Source organism: Passer montanus, unplaced genomic scaffold, assembly GCF_014805655.1.
Source record: "Passer montanus isolate IOZ18808 unplaced genomic scaffold, ASM1480565v1 scaffold20, whole genome shotgun sequence".
In the NCBI taxonomy this organism is placed as follows: domain Eukaryota; kingdom Metazoa; phylum Chordata; class Aves; order Passeriformes; family Passeridae; genus Passer; species Passer montanus.
Genome location: NW_024366592.1, coordinates 2,567,961 through 2,590,657, shown reverse-complemented (window position 1 = coordinate 2,590,657; position 22,697 = coordinate 2,567,961). Strand labels below are relative to the sequence as shown.

The window sequence follows — 22,697 nt, the reverse complement described above, 5'->3', positions numbered from 1 at the left end:
TTTGGTTGTGACTTAACAGCTCCCCAGAAGGGAATTCCTGTCACACAAATTACTCTGTTTAAGAGAAATTGCATTACTCCTCTATTACCTGCCTACACAAAGCTCAGCTACTTATGGAATGTCAGAGAGAACAATGGGCATCTTAAGCAATTGATGAGCTTGTTTAACTTCTGCAGAACACCTGCCCTGGGAGCACTTACTCTGAGGTATTAAATTTATAGACTCTGTAAATTTATACATCTCCACTGCTGTCTGCTCTGGTTCTGTAACTCAGGCTTCATTATCCATAATAAAATAACTGGTTCTGCAGGGGACAGGTGTTGACCTGTCTGACAGTGTCTGCAGGAATGGTCTTCAAAAGCAAACATCTCAGCCTGAAAGGAAAATGCCCACTTACTTTTTAAAGTAGGAAGTCAATTTTCACAACAACTGGGTTACCATTGAGTAGGGCAAAGCACTGTGGCAGCAGTTTAGAACCTCTAAAGCAGTTAGATTTTCATACGATGCTCTAATGTTTGAAGGAAACAAGACACATTAGTAGCATTTAGAGCTTGCACTCATTATTTCCTGCTGGCTCATTTTAACAAGCTCCTCTCTCCCAGCCATGTTTTTCCCAGACATGACAAAGTGTTTGGGATTTCCATTTCAGGAATGACTATGTGTGAGATTTGGCATTAAAACTGCAGAAGAAACAGGCAGAAGGAACTGCAGGAAGGACAGAATCAGCAGATGGTCATTAAAAGGGAAAGGGGCTCAGAGGCACAAACTCAAATGCAGAGCAGGATTCACAATGTAGCCAAGGATTCTGCAGCTTTACATCTCTGTTGCCTCACCAGAGTGTTTTTGTATCCATTCCACAACCACACGGGCTCCCAGAGGCGCTGGCCATCCTGCAGGGACAGGAGCCTGGCTGTCCTCGCTCCGTCCCAAAGCGTTCGCATGCAGCCCCCAGGATGAGTAGAGTTAGCACTTGCATCGCCACACAAAGGTCTGTGTTAAAAGGTTTAGGTTTGCCAGCAGGGGCTGAGAAGTACAGAGTCACTCAGCAAGGCTTGGAAAGAGCAGGTCCCACATGATCTGCACGTTTTCAGGTGGATTGCTCTGGGATTTAGACCACTGTAAACTACACACCTTTAGTTTTTCCATGGAGGCCTGAGCCTGTCCTGTTCCTCTCACCTTTTCCAATAAATAATGAGCAGCAAAGCCAGACACCAAGGGCTGCTGCTTGGCCTAGAGGCAAACCTAACACTTCTTTAATGTCTAAGTGCTTGAGAATTTCAAACAACACCTGGCACAGCCTTTCCTCAGGGCTGCCTGCTAAGCTTTGCAGGAAGCTGAACATTAATTGCACTTGGATTTGGGATGGTAGCTTTCCTCCATTTCCACTGTAGAAGCAGCACTTTATAAGCTGTGGGCAGGCTGAGTGTTTTCACTTTATTGGAGTAAGGAGCCACCTGCAAACCAACTCCTTAAGAGTCAGGTCTGAAGCACCCTGGCAACTGCAACAGGGGGAACTTCTTCAGGTATGCCCTTCAGCCACCTTACTAATACTTCTCATTCTCATCACAGAAAAGTTAGGTGGCAAAAAGTTATCATGCTTCTTCCATTTTTCTTTTCTCAGAAAAAAAAAGGAAGCTAAGCTACTGTTATTACAACCATCAGTTGTAAAATATGCAGTTTGACAACTGCATATGCCCCTTACGTGCAGGAAGGCACTTGGATTTTCCTCTTATATTCTGGCTGTAATGAACCACATTGAGGGAATAAGGGGTTAACAAGCTATTGGGACCATGTGTTACAAAAAAACCAAAAATAAACTGCAAGAGAGTGCATCATGGAAAATGACACAACCAGTTAGATTTGAATGTCTGATTAATTTTATGACCATTATGTAACTGTTTGAAGAATCTTGAGGGATTGCTGCAGCTTGATTAGTTTCCTTCCAGACTCTCCCCACAGACAGACACACACACAGAGGACAACAAAAAAAGCAACTTTGCTGACACAAGCAGTCTAAAGGCAGTACTTCTGATGTGTCCCGTGTGTCTGAGATAATGCACAGGTGCAAGTAGTCTGAGTGTACAGAACAAATCTGATACTCCTTATTACCTGGAAGTCACTGTTCCTGCAAACTACAGCAGCAAATTGTCCAGGTTTTCTAGAAATCCTGAGGTACTTGGCAGCTTTATCACCTTCCTAAAACCAGTGACAACGACAGATCTGATTTATGGCACTCGAACCAGGAGATGAACAACGGCTACTGATTCAGTTTTGAGGGAGCTGGAAACACAATGAAATAAACCACAGAAACTCTTCATGTGGGACCTGCTCTTTAATACCTTCCCCTGGAAGTGGAGACAGTGTACGGGTACCTTTACGTGTACCCGAGTCCTCTTCATCTGAGAGACGTTGAAGCCAGAGGCCTTGCTGCAGCTCTCTCTCCCAAGGGTTATACTCTCCCTCTACAGCAGAGGGAGGCACACATCCACATTTAACACCGTGTACACACACAAGCCATGGAAAGAGGGAAAGAGAGAAAGAGAGAGGACAGGATCAGAGAGAGAGATTGCCTGGAAATGCTGCAGCTCCCCGTGCTCCCGCTGTATTCCGAGTGCCCGGCAGGAAAACTCCTTGAAGGAAACAACACCCATCCAAGAACACCACTGCTCAGCAGACTGAACACATGACATGCATGCTGCCATACTCATAAACAGGTCTTGGTTTCCACAGACTTCACTCATGGACACTCAGCTCCTAGGCTGAGAAAGTAGCCAAGGAGCCTGCTGAGCTCATCAAGGACACTGCCACTGAGACTCAGAACACTGGACCTCTGCTGGCAGTAGGCAGCCAAAGACCTTTATGAAAAAGCTCTTTGGAGTCTACAAGTCTCCTCAAAAAGGAAATGTGAGTATAAAGACAAAGACAAGAGCAGTGCGAAATTTGGCATGGTGGTGAAACACTGGAAACATGTCTATGCTGAGTACAAACTTTGCACTTCGATGACTGAGACAAACACAGGGGAAGGAGTCTTTCCCTAAGATTTTCCACAGAAATCTTTCAAAGCTAAAATGGGAACTACCTGAGCTCCCTTATTTCTCAAGGCCATCTTTTAACTTGGGTGAGCTAAAAGCACCTCCTTGTGGAATGCCCTGCTGACAGTGACAGGGCACGACCCCTTAGTGAGGCACTCTAAAACTGAAAACACTGCAACCACAATGCTTCCAGTTCCTGCTGTCAGAGAACAAAGGGCACATTCAAATCTATTTCCAAATAATTATAAAAACCAACCATAAGCCAATACAGCAGCACAAGGCTGTGAATTGACATGCTGGCATGGTGTATGGGAAGCATATTGTGTGAGTACTAGTACTCTACACTGTCCTGTGGGCAAGGTCCTTCAGTATCCAGAATGAACCACCTCGAGCTTGCCTTGACAATAACTCCCTCAAAAATCAGAGCAACAAAGAAGCAAAAGAAGATCCCCTTCTCCCTGATTTACTTTCCCAACCTTTTGGCATGGAAATAAACCTGACAGGTGCTGCATGCTGGGGGCTTGGTGTGCTGTCAATAAGGTTTACTGCTGCTCAAATTGTTGCCATGGGTGCTGAACAGGATGAGCTGCTGCTCTTCCACCAGCCGGCTTATCGCATGGAGGAGTGACGACACAAATTCTTCACCACACAGCTCACTTCACCTTCTTTGGCTTTTATTTATCACTTGGCTTTTGTTTGACCTTTGAATGCTGAGAAATGAGAAGCTGAAAGACAGCAGTGAGAGATGGACTGGTATAGTGAGCATTCCTTTCAGCACGGAAACCCTGTGCTGTAGGAATTCATTCAACAGCTGAAATTTAATTTTTCTATAAAGCAGAATCAAAGATCAAGGTAGGCTGCTCTATAGAATTTGCATAAGCAGTTGAGTATCTCGTTAGAAAAAGGTGTATGTACAGATTTAGTGCTGAGGAGAGGAACTGAAACCTCAACTGTGGCAATGAATCTCTTCCTTTGCCATATAGACCTACACAGCACAAGCTGTCCTACGACACTTCTTTAAAAAAGGCCACAGACATGACATCAAAACTGGAGATGGCACACTGGGGGTTACTGTTACTTAGAGGCAATCAATAAGGCATATAAGAGGTTTCCCACACCTCAGACTATGTGTAGTCTGGGTTTACTTAGCTTAATTGATCCTTTTTCTTATTGAAATTTAAATAAGATTAACTCTCTTCTGAAAAACTGTACTTTGAATGCTGCTTCCCATAAACTTTCTCTGCAGTGTGTGCGTGATGGGAAGCTGCCCAGAGGTCTCTGCCTGATTTGTATCTGCCACCTAAGTGAACCCTGAAAGCCCAACCCCATCCTTCACAAGACATGGAGGGAACAAAGAGTTCCCCATCTCCTCTGCCTGCTCCTAACCCTGCAGCGCTGCACCAAGACAGTGAAGATGATTAAATCAGGGCCTTGGTTGGCTTGTTGCAGGAGTCAAAACTTTTTGTTTTTGTTGCTGAAAAAGTAGTCAGACTTCTCCCCACCTCCCTTTTTTTTGGTAGTCTGTCTTTGCAGTCTATCCATGGAGTGGATACAGCTGGACAGAGGATACCCAATAGCTACAGCAGCTACCCAATAGCTACACCCCCTAGAAAATTCTCCTTCTGCTGTCTCTGATATTGGCCCACACAGCTTTGTCCATTTTCTGACTAAGCTGCTTGCCATGTTTGGATTTGGAATATAAATTCTTCCAGGTCAGACTGACAGGGAATTTGATGTATTTCCTCTTTTCTCCTTAGGACTTGTCCATTTTCTGAGTAAACTGCTTGCCATGTTTGGATTATGGAATATAAATTCTTCCAGGTCAGACTGACAGGGAATTTGATGTATTTCCTCTTTTCTCCTTAGGACAGAACCTGAGTTGCCCACACTGGTTCTCACATGACATTTATACAATGCAGTCTATTACAGACAGAACAACTCATACTGATAACAAATTATAGGGATGAATGTAGGAAAAAGGAACTAAATGTAATGCCCTACGAGACAAAAATCAAATTTCCTAACCTAATAGTGTATCACTCTCAATCTCCAGAATCTCACAAAACACCTCTTGGAGATGACCATCAGCTTCATGCCAAAATGCCAAAACTCCACTTTTTTAAAAATCTAATTCTTGGCCTTTGTAAGTTTTATGCCATTTATTGAGCAGGTCTATTGTGTCCTAATTTATTGAAATCAAGACAAAGAGTAACAACAGTCAATGGCTGCACACTTCTGTTTTAGAGGTAGAAACATAAAGGAGTAAAAACCCCTGTGATCACCAATGCTTATATTGTCATAGTTGGTATAATTCCTAAACCTGAGCAGGTAACTAAAGGAAGGATGAGTTAAGAAAATAGGCCAAGATTATTCAATTTCTCATACAGACCTATAACTGCAGGCAATTCATACACAGAATATAACTGCAGGATCCAAGTTTCAGGAAACGAACAGCATTTTCTGAGTTTATTTCAAATCTGCTGAAAAGACTCAGAGATGAAAAGGTAAGGGCTGCTATTGCTACAAAGACAAGTAGATGAGAAATTGTATTAAGAGACCAAGACTCTGCAAAAGTGTGTGACTGACTGACTGTAAAGTTCATGAGCATTCTTCCTCAAGGATTTCCTCTCAATGATTCTTGCAAAAATTGTTTCCACTAGCTCTACCTGCATGGATGTGGATCCTGGTGTGCTTGCACAGAATTTTGCATATAAAGAGAAATTCGTGAAGGTACAACACATTTATACACCTTCATGAAGGGACAACACATTTGTACACCTTCATTTTATTACCATGAAGGCACAACACATTTATACACCTTCATTTTATTACTATGAAGGTACAACATATTTTTCAGCAGCCACAGCTATTGTTTCCCATTAATACCGCTCAGGCACTGCACCAGCATTCAGTCAGGATTACATGTGTGTGAAGCCTAAATCTTGAAACCAAACATGGTTTTGAATTGTAATACAATGCATACAAAAAAGAAGGTAACTTTGGAACCCTCTTCCATTTGAATGCATGTTCTGTTTGCTCAAAAGATTCACTTACCTTTGATACAATTGAAAAATTAAATTTAAAAATCTCTTCCAACTTAGAACTTAATCTCCTAGTATTAGTCTCATGGTATTAAGTGCTATAGGTGTCTTCTGATGGTAGTGAGCTGTTTAGAACAGAAACTACAAGACAAAGTGTGTGTGTTTCAAAAGCTTTGAAAGCGCAACGTGGTAAACAGTTACGGAAAAAGGAAAGGCAGGCAAAGCCAGCTGGGATGGGTGTAGAAAAAGCTGCTGGGCAACGTGTGCTGACCTGCTGGGCACATCCTCCTCTGTCCCTTTGTCCAGCACGCTGCTCAGGTTGTGCTCTGCCAGGGTCTCCTCGGGGACCTCCTCCAGCTCCTCCTCGCGCTGCAGGGACAGCCGGTAGTTCTCCAGCTCGATGCGCTCCGGAGTGCCCCGCAGCCGCTTGGCCAGGCTGGGCTCCTCCAGCCCGTTCACACTGGAACCTGAGGACAAGCCAGGCAATAAACAACAAATGCGACAGTCAGAAATTCACGTTTTTGAGAGAACTGAGCAATTGGGAGAAAAGGGGCACGAGGCAGAGGGAGGTAAATAAAGCGAGAGAATACCTTACGTCATTATCCTGTTCGCCACTACTGGGAGGCCAGACTGCACAAGGGAATCTTAGTGGTTTTGGCTAATAGATGCTAAAAAGAATGTTAAATGTCCTAGTTGAGAGAGGAAATAGGGCCATTTTAGCTGCAAAAACTAGAGATGCAATGGAGTCTGTGTGGGGAAGGCCTGGACTGGATGTATTATATGAGACACAGAAGGAATGCTATGGGGCAACCCTGCTGTGTCTTCAAACTGGCACCAGCCAAGGGAAATCAACAGAGTTAATGAGCAAGACAATATTGTTACTACTTAAAGATGAGGAAAGGAATAAAAAAGGCCAAATTTTAAAAATTTTAATAGACTTGAATTGATTTACTTTTCAATCAGAATTTGTAATGAAATGAATCACAGGGACAAATCTCAGAGAGACATTTGCAAGCAAAAATCCTGAAGTCCACAAAAATTGCAAGGATATGTGAACCAATGAGATGTAGAAAAGTATTGAGAAGTTTCATTCACAGTAGCACTCAATTAATTTTAGTCCATCCTGCTTTCATGCACTTATTTTTAAAATTGCCATATTTTAGCTTGAATACCATGCTACTGTGACCCCTTACCCATATTTCCATGCTTTTGTTTTGCTTTGCTAAATAAGCCACACCATCTTCTCACTGAAGATAAGCTCTTCAGTGCACTGATCATCCCCTAGGTCTCTGCACCTGTCCCAGTTTGGATTAATCCTTCCAGAACCTGGGTGATTAAAAGTGAACGTGGTTTTCCAGATGAGGCCTTATCAGGGTAACACACAACCCTGCCACAAATCTCTCATCTGAAACATGCTGAGAACACACCTGCCTATTTATATGTCACATAATACTGGTGGCTTTTATGATCTTTAGACGATCTTTCTCCTTTGCTTTCAACTGATAAGCACTTTGTTGGTAGCCAAAATTCTCAACATCTTCTTAGTGCTTGACCTGGTACTTTCCACTATTACATTGCTAAGTTTAATCTTACAGTTGGCAACATTTTGCAGTTCTTAGTGAATGATGTGCCTGTCCTCCTCTGCACTGATGAGGATTTGAAATGTTGATTCAGCCCTGAATTTCATTAGCAGATTTTTTCCCTTGGGGTGGTTTTTTTTGGGCTGGTAACCTTAGTGACAATATTATAAAGATCAGACCCCAGACCTGCACAGTCTGTAGGTGACACCCAACCCCTTTATTTCCTCCTTTAATAAAACCTCTCATCTCTAATTTAGGCCAACATCTTAGCTACTCACACTTCAAGAACTACTCCCCCATTTCATCCAGTGCCAATAATTATTTCCATGTGTCAGTATTCCTGTGCTTTACTAAAGTCCAGACTGTTCAAATGCACTACAATTTCCCTCATGGAGGTATCAGCTGTCAATAAAAGCTGTCAAGGCAGTCCAGCACAGTCTCTGGTGAACCCATGCCACATTTTATAGCACTTACCTGCATGAGGTCAGAGGACTTCCCTTGCAGAACTAACAGGTTTTAATTTTTCCTTAAAAGGTGTTACGTCTACTGTTTAACTGATATGCACTTGTTCAGATCACCTTTTAAAGTTTTATATTTGTTTTGTTTCCTTTCTAATTTATCTGCAGGACTTACTTCTGTTACCCAGTGGTCCATAGTATTTCCTGAACGAGACAGTCAAAGTACATCAGGACAGCTTGATTTAACCACAAATTGTTACCACAAAGCTCACAGTTTTACTTTTCACTTCTCCCACTCTTCTGAGACAAAGACTATTTGCTTCATTGTATTAGTCTTCAGTTCCCAATCCTGCTGCACACTGACTCTTTGGTCCCATGTCTATCTGGATTTACTACACATAAAATTGCATTTTATGTCAGCTCCATCTTCATTATGAACACACTTCTATTTTCCCTTACCTTGCTTTTACCTACATGCTTACAAAATAGAGCTCCTTGCTTTGCTTTCCTTTGCAAAATCTAACCCAGCATGAGCTTTGGCAACATTGACTTTATCCTCACACATTTTAAGCTCCAAGACAGTTTTGTTTCCTTTCTTCATCCTTTGTAGTTTCTCACTTTATTCCTAACAAGTTTGTTTTTTTTTTTTCCAGGGCAATTACTCACTCAGTACCACCTTTATATTTCACACAAAATTACACAGATCTTTACATAATTACTGGCATCTATTTCCCATCCCCCTCCTCAGAGATAAAACCTTGAAGACAACAGCCAGAAGTGTTTTTCTCTCTTCCTTAGCATGATTTAACCCTTCCATGATGTGGGCAAGTGGCTGCCATGCCTTTAGCTGGAACCCCAGTGATTCTTATTCTGACAAATAAGCTTGCTCAGGAGCAACACTGCCTTGCATTTCCAGGGATACTGTGGTCTCCACCATTTCCTGCTGCTAAGCCTTCTCTTGTGCTTTGGTTTGCAAAGTTTAGTGGAACTGAGTTGCCTTTTTCACTGGGATTCACTCTTTTTCATTCTCTCTCTCTGGTGATACCAACTTGGCCAAATCTATTTTTGCAACCCATGTTACATTACCCAACCCTGAGTTCACAGTAACAGGGGAAATGACCTTGAATTTTGCTCTGCCACTTTGGTTGACAGTAGAAAAAAATAGGACTCTTGGTAACATAGTAACACCAAGGTCAGGGAAAACAAACAAGGAATATATTAAAATAATGATTTAAAAAGAAAAAGGTTTTGTACTACTCAGAACTTTTTTATACACGTGGAGTCATCAGCAAGGCTCAGCTACTTTAACAGGAAAGTCTTTCCACAAGTTGTTTTTAACTTACTCTCTTCTGATGCAAACCCTGACACAGCTGCAAAGTTCACAAGAAAAAAAATTCTGAAAACCAAAGAACAAGAACTTTTATCTGTCTGGTATTATTTCACTCCTTTTGTTTTCTAACCATCTTAGGGGCTTTTTGTCAGCCTTTTCGAAGGAAAAAAATCCCAAACAAAAAACCAAAACAACCAAACCCAAATAAACAAACAATTGCCACATAATTAAATTAAATAGAGTAGATTCTTTTTTAAAAAGGCTGTTTCAATACTCTAATATCTAGTGTGGGGAGAAAGCAATCACTGCTAGGTAGAGAAGGACTGAAAATCAAGCTGACATCTGTTTAAGTGCATTTCATGAACATATATGGTCCTTCAGGTAAGTTTTTCAAAACACAAAGCATCACTGCCCTTCTCATCACAAAGACCCAGTGTAACTGGGACACAGAGAATCAAACAAATCCTGTCACAGCACAAACTGTAAGTGGGAGTGACTCAATGCAACTGTGGTAAAAAACCTTAAAAGCTAGAAAATCAACCTGAACCTGAATGCAAAAAGATGTGGTCAAGCCAAGATGTCCTGTGACCTTAACAAGCATTCCCTGCCTCAAAATCTCAAAGTAGAAAGGGCATTCCCAGCACCTTCTCTTATTAATTTATACACCCATATACTTGAGATGTAAAAGTGGCCACATCTCCCCACTCTGCCCCGAAAACATCTCTGCATCAGAGAATATGATACAGAAACTCCACTATAAGTTTAAGCATGGATTTCTAGGAATTTGCACTACACAAATGATTTAGTTTACTTCACATATTAGTTTTGTTTCTAAAAGATGCCATGCATTTAGCCAATCTGGTTGTCTGCAAAGCCATTGTCCAAAAAGAGAAATGTTACTGATAGCCATGCACCATGAAGCCATCAACTATCAGAAGGAAAAGCACTGCACTCCACAAACTTATACAAGGGATGAAAGCAAGTGTGAGATACAGGCATCACTGAAGTGTTCAGATGATGGACAATTCCCCTATTTTATACTCTAAAATTCACAGCAACTAATTTGATACTACAATAAAAAAAAGGCATAAAAATACTACAATAAAAATATAAATACCATTCACAAGTGAGAAAAAAGGCTGCCATGGCTGCATTAGCCAGGAAGAAAAGCTGTGTTACTACCCAGAGAGGGGAGCTACCTCAAAGCCAAGTGTAGCTTCTTGAACAATCAACTGATCAGCTAAAAATCCACAAACAACATCCAAAATAGGACACATTTTAAAATCTGACTCTTTACTTTGGAAGAGTCAGTGGGCCATGGACATTACATAGATCATCTGAAAGGAGCTGTTTTTCTTAACAGGACAGGCTGCTTAGCTGGTGCATGAAAGCTGCCAGAGCCCTTAATTTATCTCAGCTTTGACAGAGCTTGCCTCCTGAAATGATAAGTGGCTGATCAGAGATAACATTCCTAACAGAACCTCTCCTTGCCTGCATGAGTGTGTCCTATTCCAGCAACTCTGGCAATTCCTGGAAGGCTTGGGAAGCTCCTCTTGTGAGAGGATCCTATCTCAACTCCCCTCCCTATTTCCTTGTTCTGTAAAATCTACATGTTATTCCCATGGGCTCAATGAAATCCTGCCCAGGTTACTCCTTGACACAACACTTCCACGCTGAAGATGCAGGAGAGAACTGGGAAACTGAGAAGAATTAATTCTTCCCAAAGGGAAAATACAAATACCTGTCTATTTTACTAGAAGCTGTTTTTCAATTATCATGCAGTACCTCTAGACTTGCTTTTCTTAGCTTGCTATCTTAATATCTGACTAAGGTGCATGTCATCTCTTGTCCAGTATTTTGCACAGACTTAGCTGTGGCCTTGGGGAATTATGGAAATTCAAATAAAGGAGTCTACTTTGAAACACATGCAAAAAGGGGAAGGAATTAATACGCTCTCAGGAAAATCTTCATTACGGATTTCCCAAAGCTTGTGGTTTTGTGGTAATGTGAAACACTGTACCTGTTTGTTTCCACTTCTTTTCCAAACACTTCAATTACTTCTACCTCCACACAATTGTTTGAGAAGTACGTCAGATAAAACAAACCCTACAGAAACAGCAGCACATTGCCCATGACCAAGTACTGAAAAGGAAGATGGAAACGTTTCCAGGGGAGTTTAAAAGTGATGCAGTGAGCTCTGAGTTTGACATGCTGGAAGTCCTCATATTCCCTTGCAATTAATTTCTAAGAAATACCTTTTGGGGTGAAGTTTCTGAAGTGTGCTATCAATTCAGCAAACATTATCACTGAGGTATAGAGAAGGCAGCAATCAAGCAGTATTCTTAGGTTCTATTTTTCATCTGTGTTCATGTCACATGGAGTTTCAGGATTTTTCCTAGAAGTTTCACCCTCATCCACTTCAGTTCCACTAACTGCCTGTTTGTATTCCAACTCCACTTCTCATCCAAGGGCCTCAAAAGGCTTTACAAGTACTAGCACACGAAAACAAACCTATTTTGGAAGTAGGTAAGGACTGTAGAGGCACTGCACAAGTCCAGACACAGAGATTAAATACCAGCAAGGCAATCTCACAACAGTCTGGTGGCAGTGCCAAAAACAGGATCCAAAATGCACAACGCCAAGCACTTCACTCTCAACTTCACTTCAAGTCATGAAAAAACTTACTTTGATGTAAGGAAGTGCCCAGCACTGTGTGCAAAATAAGAAAGGAAATCTTGGTATTGAGGCTTATTATTAGATGCTGCACACATTCAACCAGTAAGTCAATCAAGACATTCCATTTAAATAAGTGCAACTGATTTATTTTGAAATCCTTTCCTTAATCCTTTCAAAAATTATTATCTAGACACTGTTAAAAATTTCTGTACTGTCAAGCAGAATGGATTTTTTAAGGGTTAGTAAGAAGTTCAAAGTTTTGAGTCTGGATTCATCTGTCCTTTTACATTTATCTTCTCTTTTAGGAAATTTCTCCAGGAAATCCCTGGCAAGAGCCCAACAGATCTGCTGCATTCTTGTCAGTGCTTGTTTGCACGGCCTCCATCACGAGCTGCAGAACGGCACATTTCCTGGTGGGAGGCCCTGAATTTGGACAAGCACATCCTCAAAGGCAAAAGGGGCAATGCAACACCTCCTCAGACAGACACAAGAACAAATTTATTTGAATCCAAATACTTCATAGTATGCTGGTTTGGGCTGGGATAGAGTTAATTTCCTTCCTAGTAGCTTGCCATGTTTTGGGTTGGTGTGATGTAACACTGGTGACACGCTGATGTTTTGGCTGTTGCTAAGCAGTGCTCACCCCGAGTCAAGGACTTTGCAGCATCTCACACTCTGGCAGTGAGCAGGTGCACAAAAGGCTGGGAGGGAGTGTGGCCAGGGCAGCTGACCCCAAAAGGTCAAATGACATCCACAGAATGTCTTTGACCGAACATGAAGTGGGGGGAGATGGCCAGGAGGGACTGAGAACTGCAGAGGGATGAGCTGGGAGTCAGTCAGTGGGTGGTGAGCAAACTGCATTGTGCATCAGTTGTTCTTTGGGGTTATTCCTTTCATTTTCACTACAACTATTATTATTATTGTTATCATAATATTTTACTTTGTTTCAATTATCAAACTGTTCTCATCTCAACCCATGAGTTTTACTTTCTGATTCTGCTCCCCACAGCTCTGGGGTTAAACCATCACAAGCAGTCATCAAATGTCAATGTTACTTTTATGCTTTCTGATTCTGCTCCCCACAGCTGTGTGGTACTTAGCTGCCAGCTGGGGTTAAACCATCACAAGCAGTCATCAAATGTCAACGTTACTTTTATACAATGCCTCAACTTTCTCTCTTACTATGGTAGAGTGTTCCCAAGCCCTCAGGAAGTTTGAATTACTCAGCTGTACTGTGAAGCCATTACATCTTGAGTTTTCTGATGTTTTCCATTTGATCCATAACACATTCTGCTAAATATAAAAGGCCTAAACTCAAAGAGAACAGCAAGACAAGAAAAGCAAAGTCTATTCATAAGCAAGAATAGACAGTATCCATGCACAGCATTCAAAATGTGCTCAAAGCTAAAGACAGCCCTCCTGAAATTGTTCTGTAATGCACATGTACCAATCCTAACAGTAAATACTAACTAAGCTTTCTAGAAGATGTTTTCTACTGAGTCAAAGCTCTTGCGAATTGTAAATGCAAACTGGCTTATGCTGGACCTAATCAATAAAACTGTCCTTAAACTGACAAGCAACCAATGTTCTCAAGACCTCTGCTACCATGTCAGGCTCCATCCTCACACCATCAGACTAGAAATTCTCCCCAGCAAATTGGGGAGCTAAATGGAGAAATGGGGAGATAAAGCTGTACAGACAGAAAGGTGTTTAATAAAGAAAATAGATTGGTGCAGAAGTACCCAGTAGAGTTATCAAAGAACCAATTTAGTGCTGGCCAAGACATTTTTCAGCATTAATTCAGCAGCACATGAAATAAAAATCAGTGAGATGTTGATATCTACTGGTCCCCTAAGCAATGAAGAGCAGAAAGGCCCCCCCCCAACCATTATAATGTGCATAGGAACAGCTGACAGCTAAAATACTCAATCCTAAGCAATGAAGAGCAGTAAGGCCCCCCCAACCATTATAATGTGCATAGGAACAGCTGACAGCTAAAATACTCAAGGGATTCTGAAACAGACAGCCGAGAAACAAACATATGAAGGTGTAAGTCCTCCTCCACACATTCCACAACGTCCAGCTAGAATTAAGTTCTCCATTCTCAGATACTGTCTGTAAATGTGTAAGTTCATTCTCTTCACAATCGTGAAAATTAATAGGACTGATTATTGAATGAAATTGAAAACTCACACATTTGTCTTATGAGTGTTGCAATGTTTTGCCCCACTCCTCCCCCAATTACTTTAATTAAAACAGACTTCTGGAATTCCCAAAACAGACACTGACAAAACAGTTGCTTACTGCATCAGTAGGGCTGAGCTTGGAACCAGCTGGCAATTGCATTGATCTGACCTTTCTCTGGTTTTAGTGGAAGCAACCAGAGGTGAATATAATTAGCCAGTTTAAGATCAAGGTCATCTGTAATTTATACTTATGTCTTGGAAACAAATAGAAATTCATCTAACTCACAGTGTAAGTTCTGTTTGAGGAATAGTGCTCCCCATATGCAGATGCATGAAGTAGCAGCATTATGTAATGAAGGTTAGGAGTTCAGTATGTGGTTCAACATACAGAAAAGTTGCCTTCCTTACAGCAGAGGTACAGAATCATCCAGGAGTATGGCTATTTTTGACTCCTGGAAAGTGGCCAGTGTTGTCACTGGTGGGTGGAGAAGAGAATCAGGGGAAAGGAGGTATTAGGTCACCTAATCCAAGCCCCAGGGAACACTGTTAAGCTCAATATTCCTTATTACATCTCTTCTGGCAGGAAAATCTTTATGTTTGTACAGAACTCACTTTTACTGCTGCCCAAACGCGTTTCCAGTCCTAAAGATACAATATAATTTTTGTAGGGATTTTTAGCCTGTTAATCACTCAGGAACATTGCTAAGTCAGTAACCTATTACCAATCATTCTCCATTTTGCTGCTATCATCTAGGATGTCAGAGCTCTCCCTGGTATTTAGATCAGCTCTATCATATGTTGTCTGGCCTCATTTCCATTCTCTGAAAGAAGCTGAGTGTGGGAAGGCTGAAGAGGATAAAATAACATTACTTTGCAGGCAAAAATTTTGTTCTGGAAGCTATTCAAGGTACAGTACCTCAAAGAACCACCTGGGTTCTTGATGAGGCACATCCAGGGACTGGCAGGGAGAAAAAGAAAACAAAAATAGAAGGCCACACTAGATTTTGGAACCACCATGACCTTGGTTAATGAGGTTTCCCACTTTTTGAGTGAAGCATTCTTTTATTTTTGTTAAGAATTAATATCTGAGACTGATTGTCCAGTTATGATCCAAACAGTGATCCCTTTATGTTGTAACAAAGAAAGCCCCTGCTATCTTACCTGCTACATAACACTTGGTATAATTTATTCATCGAGTACAATCTGCAATCCCTCTGCAATCTCCCATTTCACTGTGAGGATCAGACAGGTGATCCCCAATGTGCAAACCACACCAAGCCAAACCAAGGCCATTTCCACCTAAAAGTAGAGTGGAATCTTCACTGGCAAGTGCTCCAGGCACACAGCTCAAATCACAGAAGACAAAGGCAGGGACCAGGAGGATGAAGAAGTGCCCAAAGCAGGAGAAGGTTTGGAGAAGGACTCAAGAAGCTCAACATGGCCTGTCAACGTGAACTCACACCCCAAAAAGCCAAACATTGCTTATTTTTCATATAAATTGGTACTTCTAGTTCCACATGGTACAATGGACAATATTTTGATCATTAAAGAACAAGTTATCAGAAACATGAAATTTTATCATGCATAATAAAAGTGTGGAAGGTGATGTTTTCAGGTTCCTGTTCAATTTGTGACCAGATTCAAAACATCACCTGTGAACAGCTATATTCTTTCTCTTTACTGAGGTAATAACCACTACATCTCTTCTGAGGCAATGTTCTAGGGATTTCCATAGTCACTGGATCCCAGAATACATTTAGATACTAAGAATGTCTTCACCTGATTTCTACCATTTGTGTCGAGATTATCAGGTGCTGCAAATGGAACAGGCTGAAATCTTAGGCTGGCAGTTACAGGAAAACATAGTGGGGAATATTTGTCACAAGTAAAAGATCCTCATACTCCAAAAAGGTTCAACATCTGCTCCCTCATTCTGTTGCACACTTTTCTATTATCTACACTTATGCCACATACACTTGTGTAAATATTACAAGGCAATTGAATATTCCAAGCAATCCAGAGATCCACACCTTAGTGGAAATTTTTCCTAAAACTAGGAAAATTCTTGTAATTATATATGTAGATAGTTATATTAAAAATCTGGCACAGTTGCAGGAAGCAAGCTTCCAAAAGACTTATTACTGATTAAAAATAGTTTACACATCAGTTCTGATGTGTTTTCACATCAGCCTGGAAGTATTCAAAACATCTCTTGGGTAAAAAAAATCCTATTTTTAAACACTTCTACCCTCAAGCCATCAGATAAACGTCTATAACAGCAGAAAGGAGGATTATGAAATTTTCCTTAAAAAGCAAACACAGCCTTCTGGGATGACAGCAAACATGAGAAATGTCAGACTAAACATACATTTTTGAGAGCAGATGTAAGCAACTGAACAGGGCACAGAAGTGCCATCTCATCCTTAAAGAGCATCTGCCCAGTTTTGTTCAGAAAGCTCAAGCTAAACTCTACATTGCAAGGATCTGCTCAGTTAATTCACCTTCCTTCATAAATACACATCAAAAAAGCAGGAGAACAGCTTTGATGTTGACTCTGGATTATCTGCTCCTTCCCTTGAGATTACTACTATTTGTTTTGGATTTGTGGCTTTTTGTTTTGTTATTTTTGGTTTGGGTGCTGTTTTGTTTTGGGGTTTTTTGTTTGGTTGATTTTTTAAAATTTGGTTTTCTCCCCTTATTTCTTGCATTTTAAGATACATCACCAACTGCATCTCTTAATAAATTACACTGCTGATCACAAGCAGGTGGTAAAACTGTAAGTCCCTTGTTTTAATTTGTATCCATTTTTATTTACTTATTATTTTAGAAGTACCTTCTTACACCTTTTCATCCCTGTTACAGAAGCCGTGACACAAGAGAAGAACCACAGGCACAGAAGCAGAAAGTGTGAGGTGAGACTGTGTAGACTTAAAAGAGAATTGAGGTGAGAGTTGTCTCTTCCTATACTGGTACAGCAAGAAGTCTGATTTCTGCTCTGATGGGAGCAATCTGTAGAATGCAACTCCTTTCATCTTTTTTTTTTTCTCTTTCTTAATTCATGAAGCAAACATTTGATTTCTGGAGAGGATATATGTAGCTGCAGAGTTAACAGCTCTCCTGATACAGAACAGTGGAGGCTGTTGGAGTGGTACATCAAAATGACATTTCTAGCTCATGCACCAGCATGTGAAGTTTTACCCTGAATGCTTATGGCTCCTCCTCAGAACTGAAGGCCCATCTTAACCTCAAAACTGGCACTGCTTAACACAGTAATGAAAATCTACAGGCAATTTCAAAGGCATAAAGCAATGACCTCCCTCCAAAGAAGGAAATTTTACACAGACCAGAACTGGTTTGTGGTTGTAGTTCTGTGACCCTACCATTTAAATGTAATCTACTCTGGCCAAATATCATGCACAATTGAACTTTCAAAAATAATCTGCTATAACAAGCTTTTAGCTGCAGATGGTGGAGTAGGAAGCAGGAGAAGCACATGAGGAAAAAATACAGAACAAGTCCCTAATGTAGACTAACTCATTGTGATTTTGAGGCCAGGAAAATGCAACTCAGAACTACGATCCAGGTCTGTTTGTCAGGGTGAGAACATCACAGAAGAGGCTCTTAAGGAAGGCAGGTCACCTCCTTGTGTGCAGCTCTCCTCAGAAAAGACAACAGAACAGCTAGGATTGGCAACAAAGCTTAGCATTTACTCATTTTCTGTCTTCTCATCACACCAAATCATCCCACCACCACAGCAGAGGAACCAAAGCCTGCCAAGACTCTTACCTGCCACACCACGGGTCCCTGCTCCCCCATGGGTGTGACTGCCTTGCTCACAGGGCATGACAAAGACCTCTGGCCTGCAGCAAGCCACACAAAACAACCTTCTCCAGACACCAAACCCTGTGAAGCCACAATGCTGAGCGCACATCTGTCCAAAGCCAGCTTTGCCAAGGCAGTAGAATACCAAGCAAGGAGGTGCTCAGCAGGTCGTGCTGTCTGTGCAATGTGTGCCCTGCACTCCGAGCAAACCACAACAGAAAAATTTATAATAAACACCACAATACAGAAAGAGCCTGAAAAGTAGTACTTGGCAGAGACAGATGGCACATGCCACCGAGTTCCCCAAATGCCAGCTGTATTTGAGCTTGCTAGATCTATTCTTTCCACTGTCCCCCAATTCTGTATCCCCTGCAGCATCCCTCACCTGGAACCAGTGGAGGGACAAGGGGGAGGACAAAGAAAAACTCAGAAACCTGAAGTTTATTTGGAATTTATTCCCTTGAACATTTCACACAGTTGAACAAAAAAATATCTCCATTTCACAGCAACAGGGAAACCACGTGTTACATAATTCAGAGACACACACACACCCAAAACAAAAACAGGTTAAAAACAACTGCATAAATCAAAGTCTTCAAAGGGACTATACAGCGGAGACATGAAGCCTTTCTGAGCACTAAATCATCTCACTTGAACATTATCTGTCACTGAACTTATTTTATGCACAGTCCCCTCCTTTTCTCTGAGGGAAGCAACCTCCAAATAGTATTACTCAGATTCCACTTTTCAAAAAACCAGACATTTTAATTCTACAATTAAAAAAAAAATCCAGCTCTTTCACACAAACTTAATACTATTTTTTCTAAGACACGAAAACATTCAATGAAGCTCTTAAAGTGCCCAGAAAAATTCATATCACCCTTCAAAATATACACATACAAACAACAAATATTCCAGTGGCACAAGTCTACAGGTCTGAAAGCCAGAGAGAGAGGAGGAGTTGGGAGCCCAGTAACTCCCAAGAAAAAGTGTTCTTAGCAGGATCCAGCCATGAGTATAAACTCAGCACATTGTTGTTTTGTTTATATCCTTCTCAGTCCTCAAAATGTTTTTCAGGATTTTTCAGTGAAACTCCATCAGGTCAGCTGCATCTCCTACTCTTAAGAACAAATAACCTTCCCACCACATCTTTTCCTTTCCAAATTTTCTGGGCTTCAAATTGCTGATCCTTCAGCATTCTCCTTTCCTTTATGCCAAAGCCACCCAAATCCTGATAAGAACACTGAAATGGAACATGATGGACTGGGAACAGTCAAGCACTTATCCTAACAGATTCCTGGCTTGTTACTGAGAGATGATTCACTGGGCACTGAACCCTGGTTCTAATCAGGTAACCTGTACACTCTTCTCAGCTTCCAAAAATACAGGGTCTGGTTCTAAGTTTGTATTGTCAATGTTTCAGAGAGAAGTCCATCTTCCATCAGATCTCTCTGCAGTTGCATGATACCCCAAAAAAGGTATCAGAATCATGTGCCATGTCCTGCTAAACACACCACCATGGCTCCTCCAAACACAACAGACAATATTCAAGGCACGCTTGTAGAGGAAATAGCTTTCATCCCAATTTGGTGGTGCATCCTGAAATATGAATGCTTTCCTTTTTCTGTTTTATTTTTGGCAGGGAAAAGAGTGGGATGTATTTGTAAACCTTCAGTGGTTTAAAATGAAGGCACCTCAAAAAGAATGTCATGTCACAGAATTTGTTTGCTGTTATCTTCCATAATTTAATGTTTAAACTAGATCAAATTATAAGAACAAAACCAAAGGTGAATGGTAATGAAAAGAGGTGTCCAAGTAGAGGATTTCATCAAGATGTTTGTTTGCACAGCAAACAAAGCAGTATTGCTTTGAGCTAAATCATTTTCACAAGTAAGGCATGTTCAATGTATGCAGAATGGTGGAGAGGCAATGCTTCTGAACAACAGAGGCAATGTTCATGAACAAGAAGCTTATTCCTAAACAGAAATATATATTTGTGTTTTCTCAGACACAAAATTCAATAGTGTGCAAATAATATTGGAGGCATTCAAAAATACTTATACTTGTACAGACACTTAAGATCCTTTCCAAATGTGTTCAGATAATTTACTTTAAAGGACATGCCATTTAGAGGAAATAGCCACTCTTTCCCAGCTCTCCAGGTCAGCAAAAGAACTTCCTCATATATATTGCTTCCTATATACAACAGTACTTGTTTAAGGGTGTGCTGTGAAGTGCTCTGCTCTGAATATTTCTTCCTGAAAACCATTAAGGCACATCCATAGGAGGATTTTAACTTTTCAGACTGCATACCTATTATCATAAACACTATGTATTTATGTGATATTAAAGCACAAGTCTTAGTACATCTACTTTGTATTGCATTTTAGTTTTTCATACTATTGCTTATGTTTGATTTCTTAATCTTTCACAGGTCAAGTAACTAAAGCAAAAGATCTCATGACTTGCCTTTTATTGCTGTACAAGTATGAGCTTCCCTAGGCAGTCTTTCCTTTATCAACTTCCTATTGCTGATAGGGACAGAAATGCATTGTTGTGAAAACATGAGCCTGAAATGGGAAATATTTTACAACAAAACATTGCTAGCTAACATCACCCCAAGGAGCATATCATAAAGCTCATAGGGGTAAAGACTGTTCCAAGTCCATCTGTCAAGAAAGAGATGAAAATTCAGAAACATTCTTACAGACCTTTAGAACAAACAGAAGAACAGCATTTGCATTAAAAGCACATTAAAACCATATAAAGTATTGTAAATTATATTAAAAAAAATTCCAAGACACAGCAGTTACAGATTATCAAAGGGAGAGACAGTTGAAAAGCAAAAGTATTTTGTTCAGTTGTTTTGGTTTTTTTTCTTGGCAATAGCAGCATTTTGGCATAAAGGCAAATGCAGAAGATAGAGAGAAACAGGCAGACAAGGTACAGAGAAAGTTACAGAATCTAAGACAAGCATGCCACAGTTCAGCAGGACCAAAAGCACAGTAAGAGCTGTCCCCAACTTCCCTTTCCCAGAGAGAATGGCAGGCACTGCTCAAAGCTTGTTGCCACTTCCGCCACTGAAGGGTTCCAGTTTGGAAATAACCTCCCCTGGGGCAGCAGGGCAGAAGCCACGCAGGCTCTGTGCAAACCCCTCACAAAAAGGGTGATTCCAGCTGACTGCTGAACAAACCTCAACCTGCTGATCACAGACTGTGCCCTGCAAGCATCATTCCACCAGGGACAGACAGAACTCACTCCATGCCAGCCACGCCATCGCCACCCAGGCAGGGACTGACATCTTTAACAAGGTTAATCCATGCCAAACAGGTTAGTGACAGCACAAGAAAGGGCTTGTTGTGACCAATCTCACCTCATCTGACTAAACCTGCTGAAAGCTATTTTGTGGTTGAATATATTTTAAGCACTAAGCTGGCTAAAAAAGGTTTGGTGATATAGCAAAGGGGGCAGCAAATGTAGGGAGAAAACCCATGCAATTTACATCCATTTGGGATTTCATGACTACTAAAAAGCAGGTTTTACATGAGTCACCATAAAGTTCTCTGAAAAAAAAACATTTTTGGTAACTCAGGGATTAATTTAACTCGCATGTATAAAATTTTTGACTGGCTGATTTTTTATGTATTCCACAATGGATGTTACTGTTACACACCTTCCCTTTGCCTTCTAAGCTATATTTGCATCTCCATCAAATATCAAACCTGAGCACGTTGCGTGCTTTTCTGCTTCTACTTCATCCTTTTACAGGCAACTAACACTCTACACCAAGACCTACCTCACTAATGAGCATTAGTTCAGACCCCAGGGCCTGAAATTGCTATTGCCAAATTCCATTTGGTGGTCTTGCCCCACAGGAAGTAAAACACTTTCAGATGTATGACCTGTACTAGGTGAGTGCCCAGATGGATGAAGTGGAGGCTAGGAAACAGAGCTCTGCCTCTGTCTTCATCTCAGGTTTTTGCTCAAGGTATTTGTCTAGGCTACAGTGAAAGCTCGCAAGAAGGAATATACACAAATAGTTTAAATTCAGGAGTTACACTGAGATACAATCTTACAGACTCCTTTTGATTACTCAGAAATACTATCCTGTTCTTCCAGTGTATAGGTAAGCTTGGTAGTTCAAAAAGCTTTGTTTTTTTAAACCATAAACAACTGTAAAACCCACCACAGGTTTCCTGACCTAGCAACCCAGCAAGAAAGGGAGCTGAAGGTAGGTACCTACAGGACATGGCTGTCACTCTAACAGACAGCTGACCTGCCTTTAATGCCACTGTGGATTGTTTCTAAAGCACATTGCATTTTGCTTCCTCCTGCTTCTTAACCACTGCTAAGTCAGTAGTTCCAAGGGTTATCTAAATCATACTGCACAAAGAAAACAAAACTCAGCCACTAATGGTATTTTTTAGCACAACAGAGGCACTGCCCACCTCTTGTACCACTGGAGGTACTTCTGCCATGCACACACGAGAATGCACCATGGTGACCCAGCTAAGCTGAGCATGTCCTAATGCACCTAGGGCACTGCAAGGGGCAAAGCTTTAAAAGGCCCAA

General features: G+C 41.1%; 1 protein-coding gene across 1 annotated transcript in view; it reads right to left on the bottom strand.

Annotated features, from left to right (window-relative positions):
* Positions 1-22,697, bottom strand: part of MICAL3 (microtubule associated monooxygenase, calponin and LIM domain containing 3) — a 158,719-nt gene that overhangs the window by 39,691 nt on the left and 96,331 nt on the right. The window contains exons 26-27 of the mRNA XM_039708267.1: positions 6,345-6,540; positions 2,373-2,551 (exon numbers count right to left, since the gene is read on the bottom strand). Of these exons, the coding sequence (XP_039564201.1) occupies positions 2,373-2,551; positions 6,345-6,540 (375 nt within the window). The remainder of the gene's footprint in view (positions 1-2,372; positions 2,552-6,344; positions 6,541-22,697) is intronic.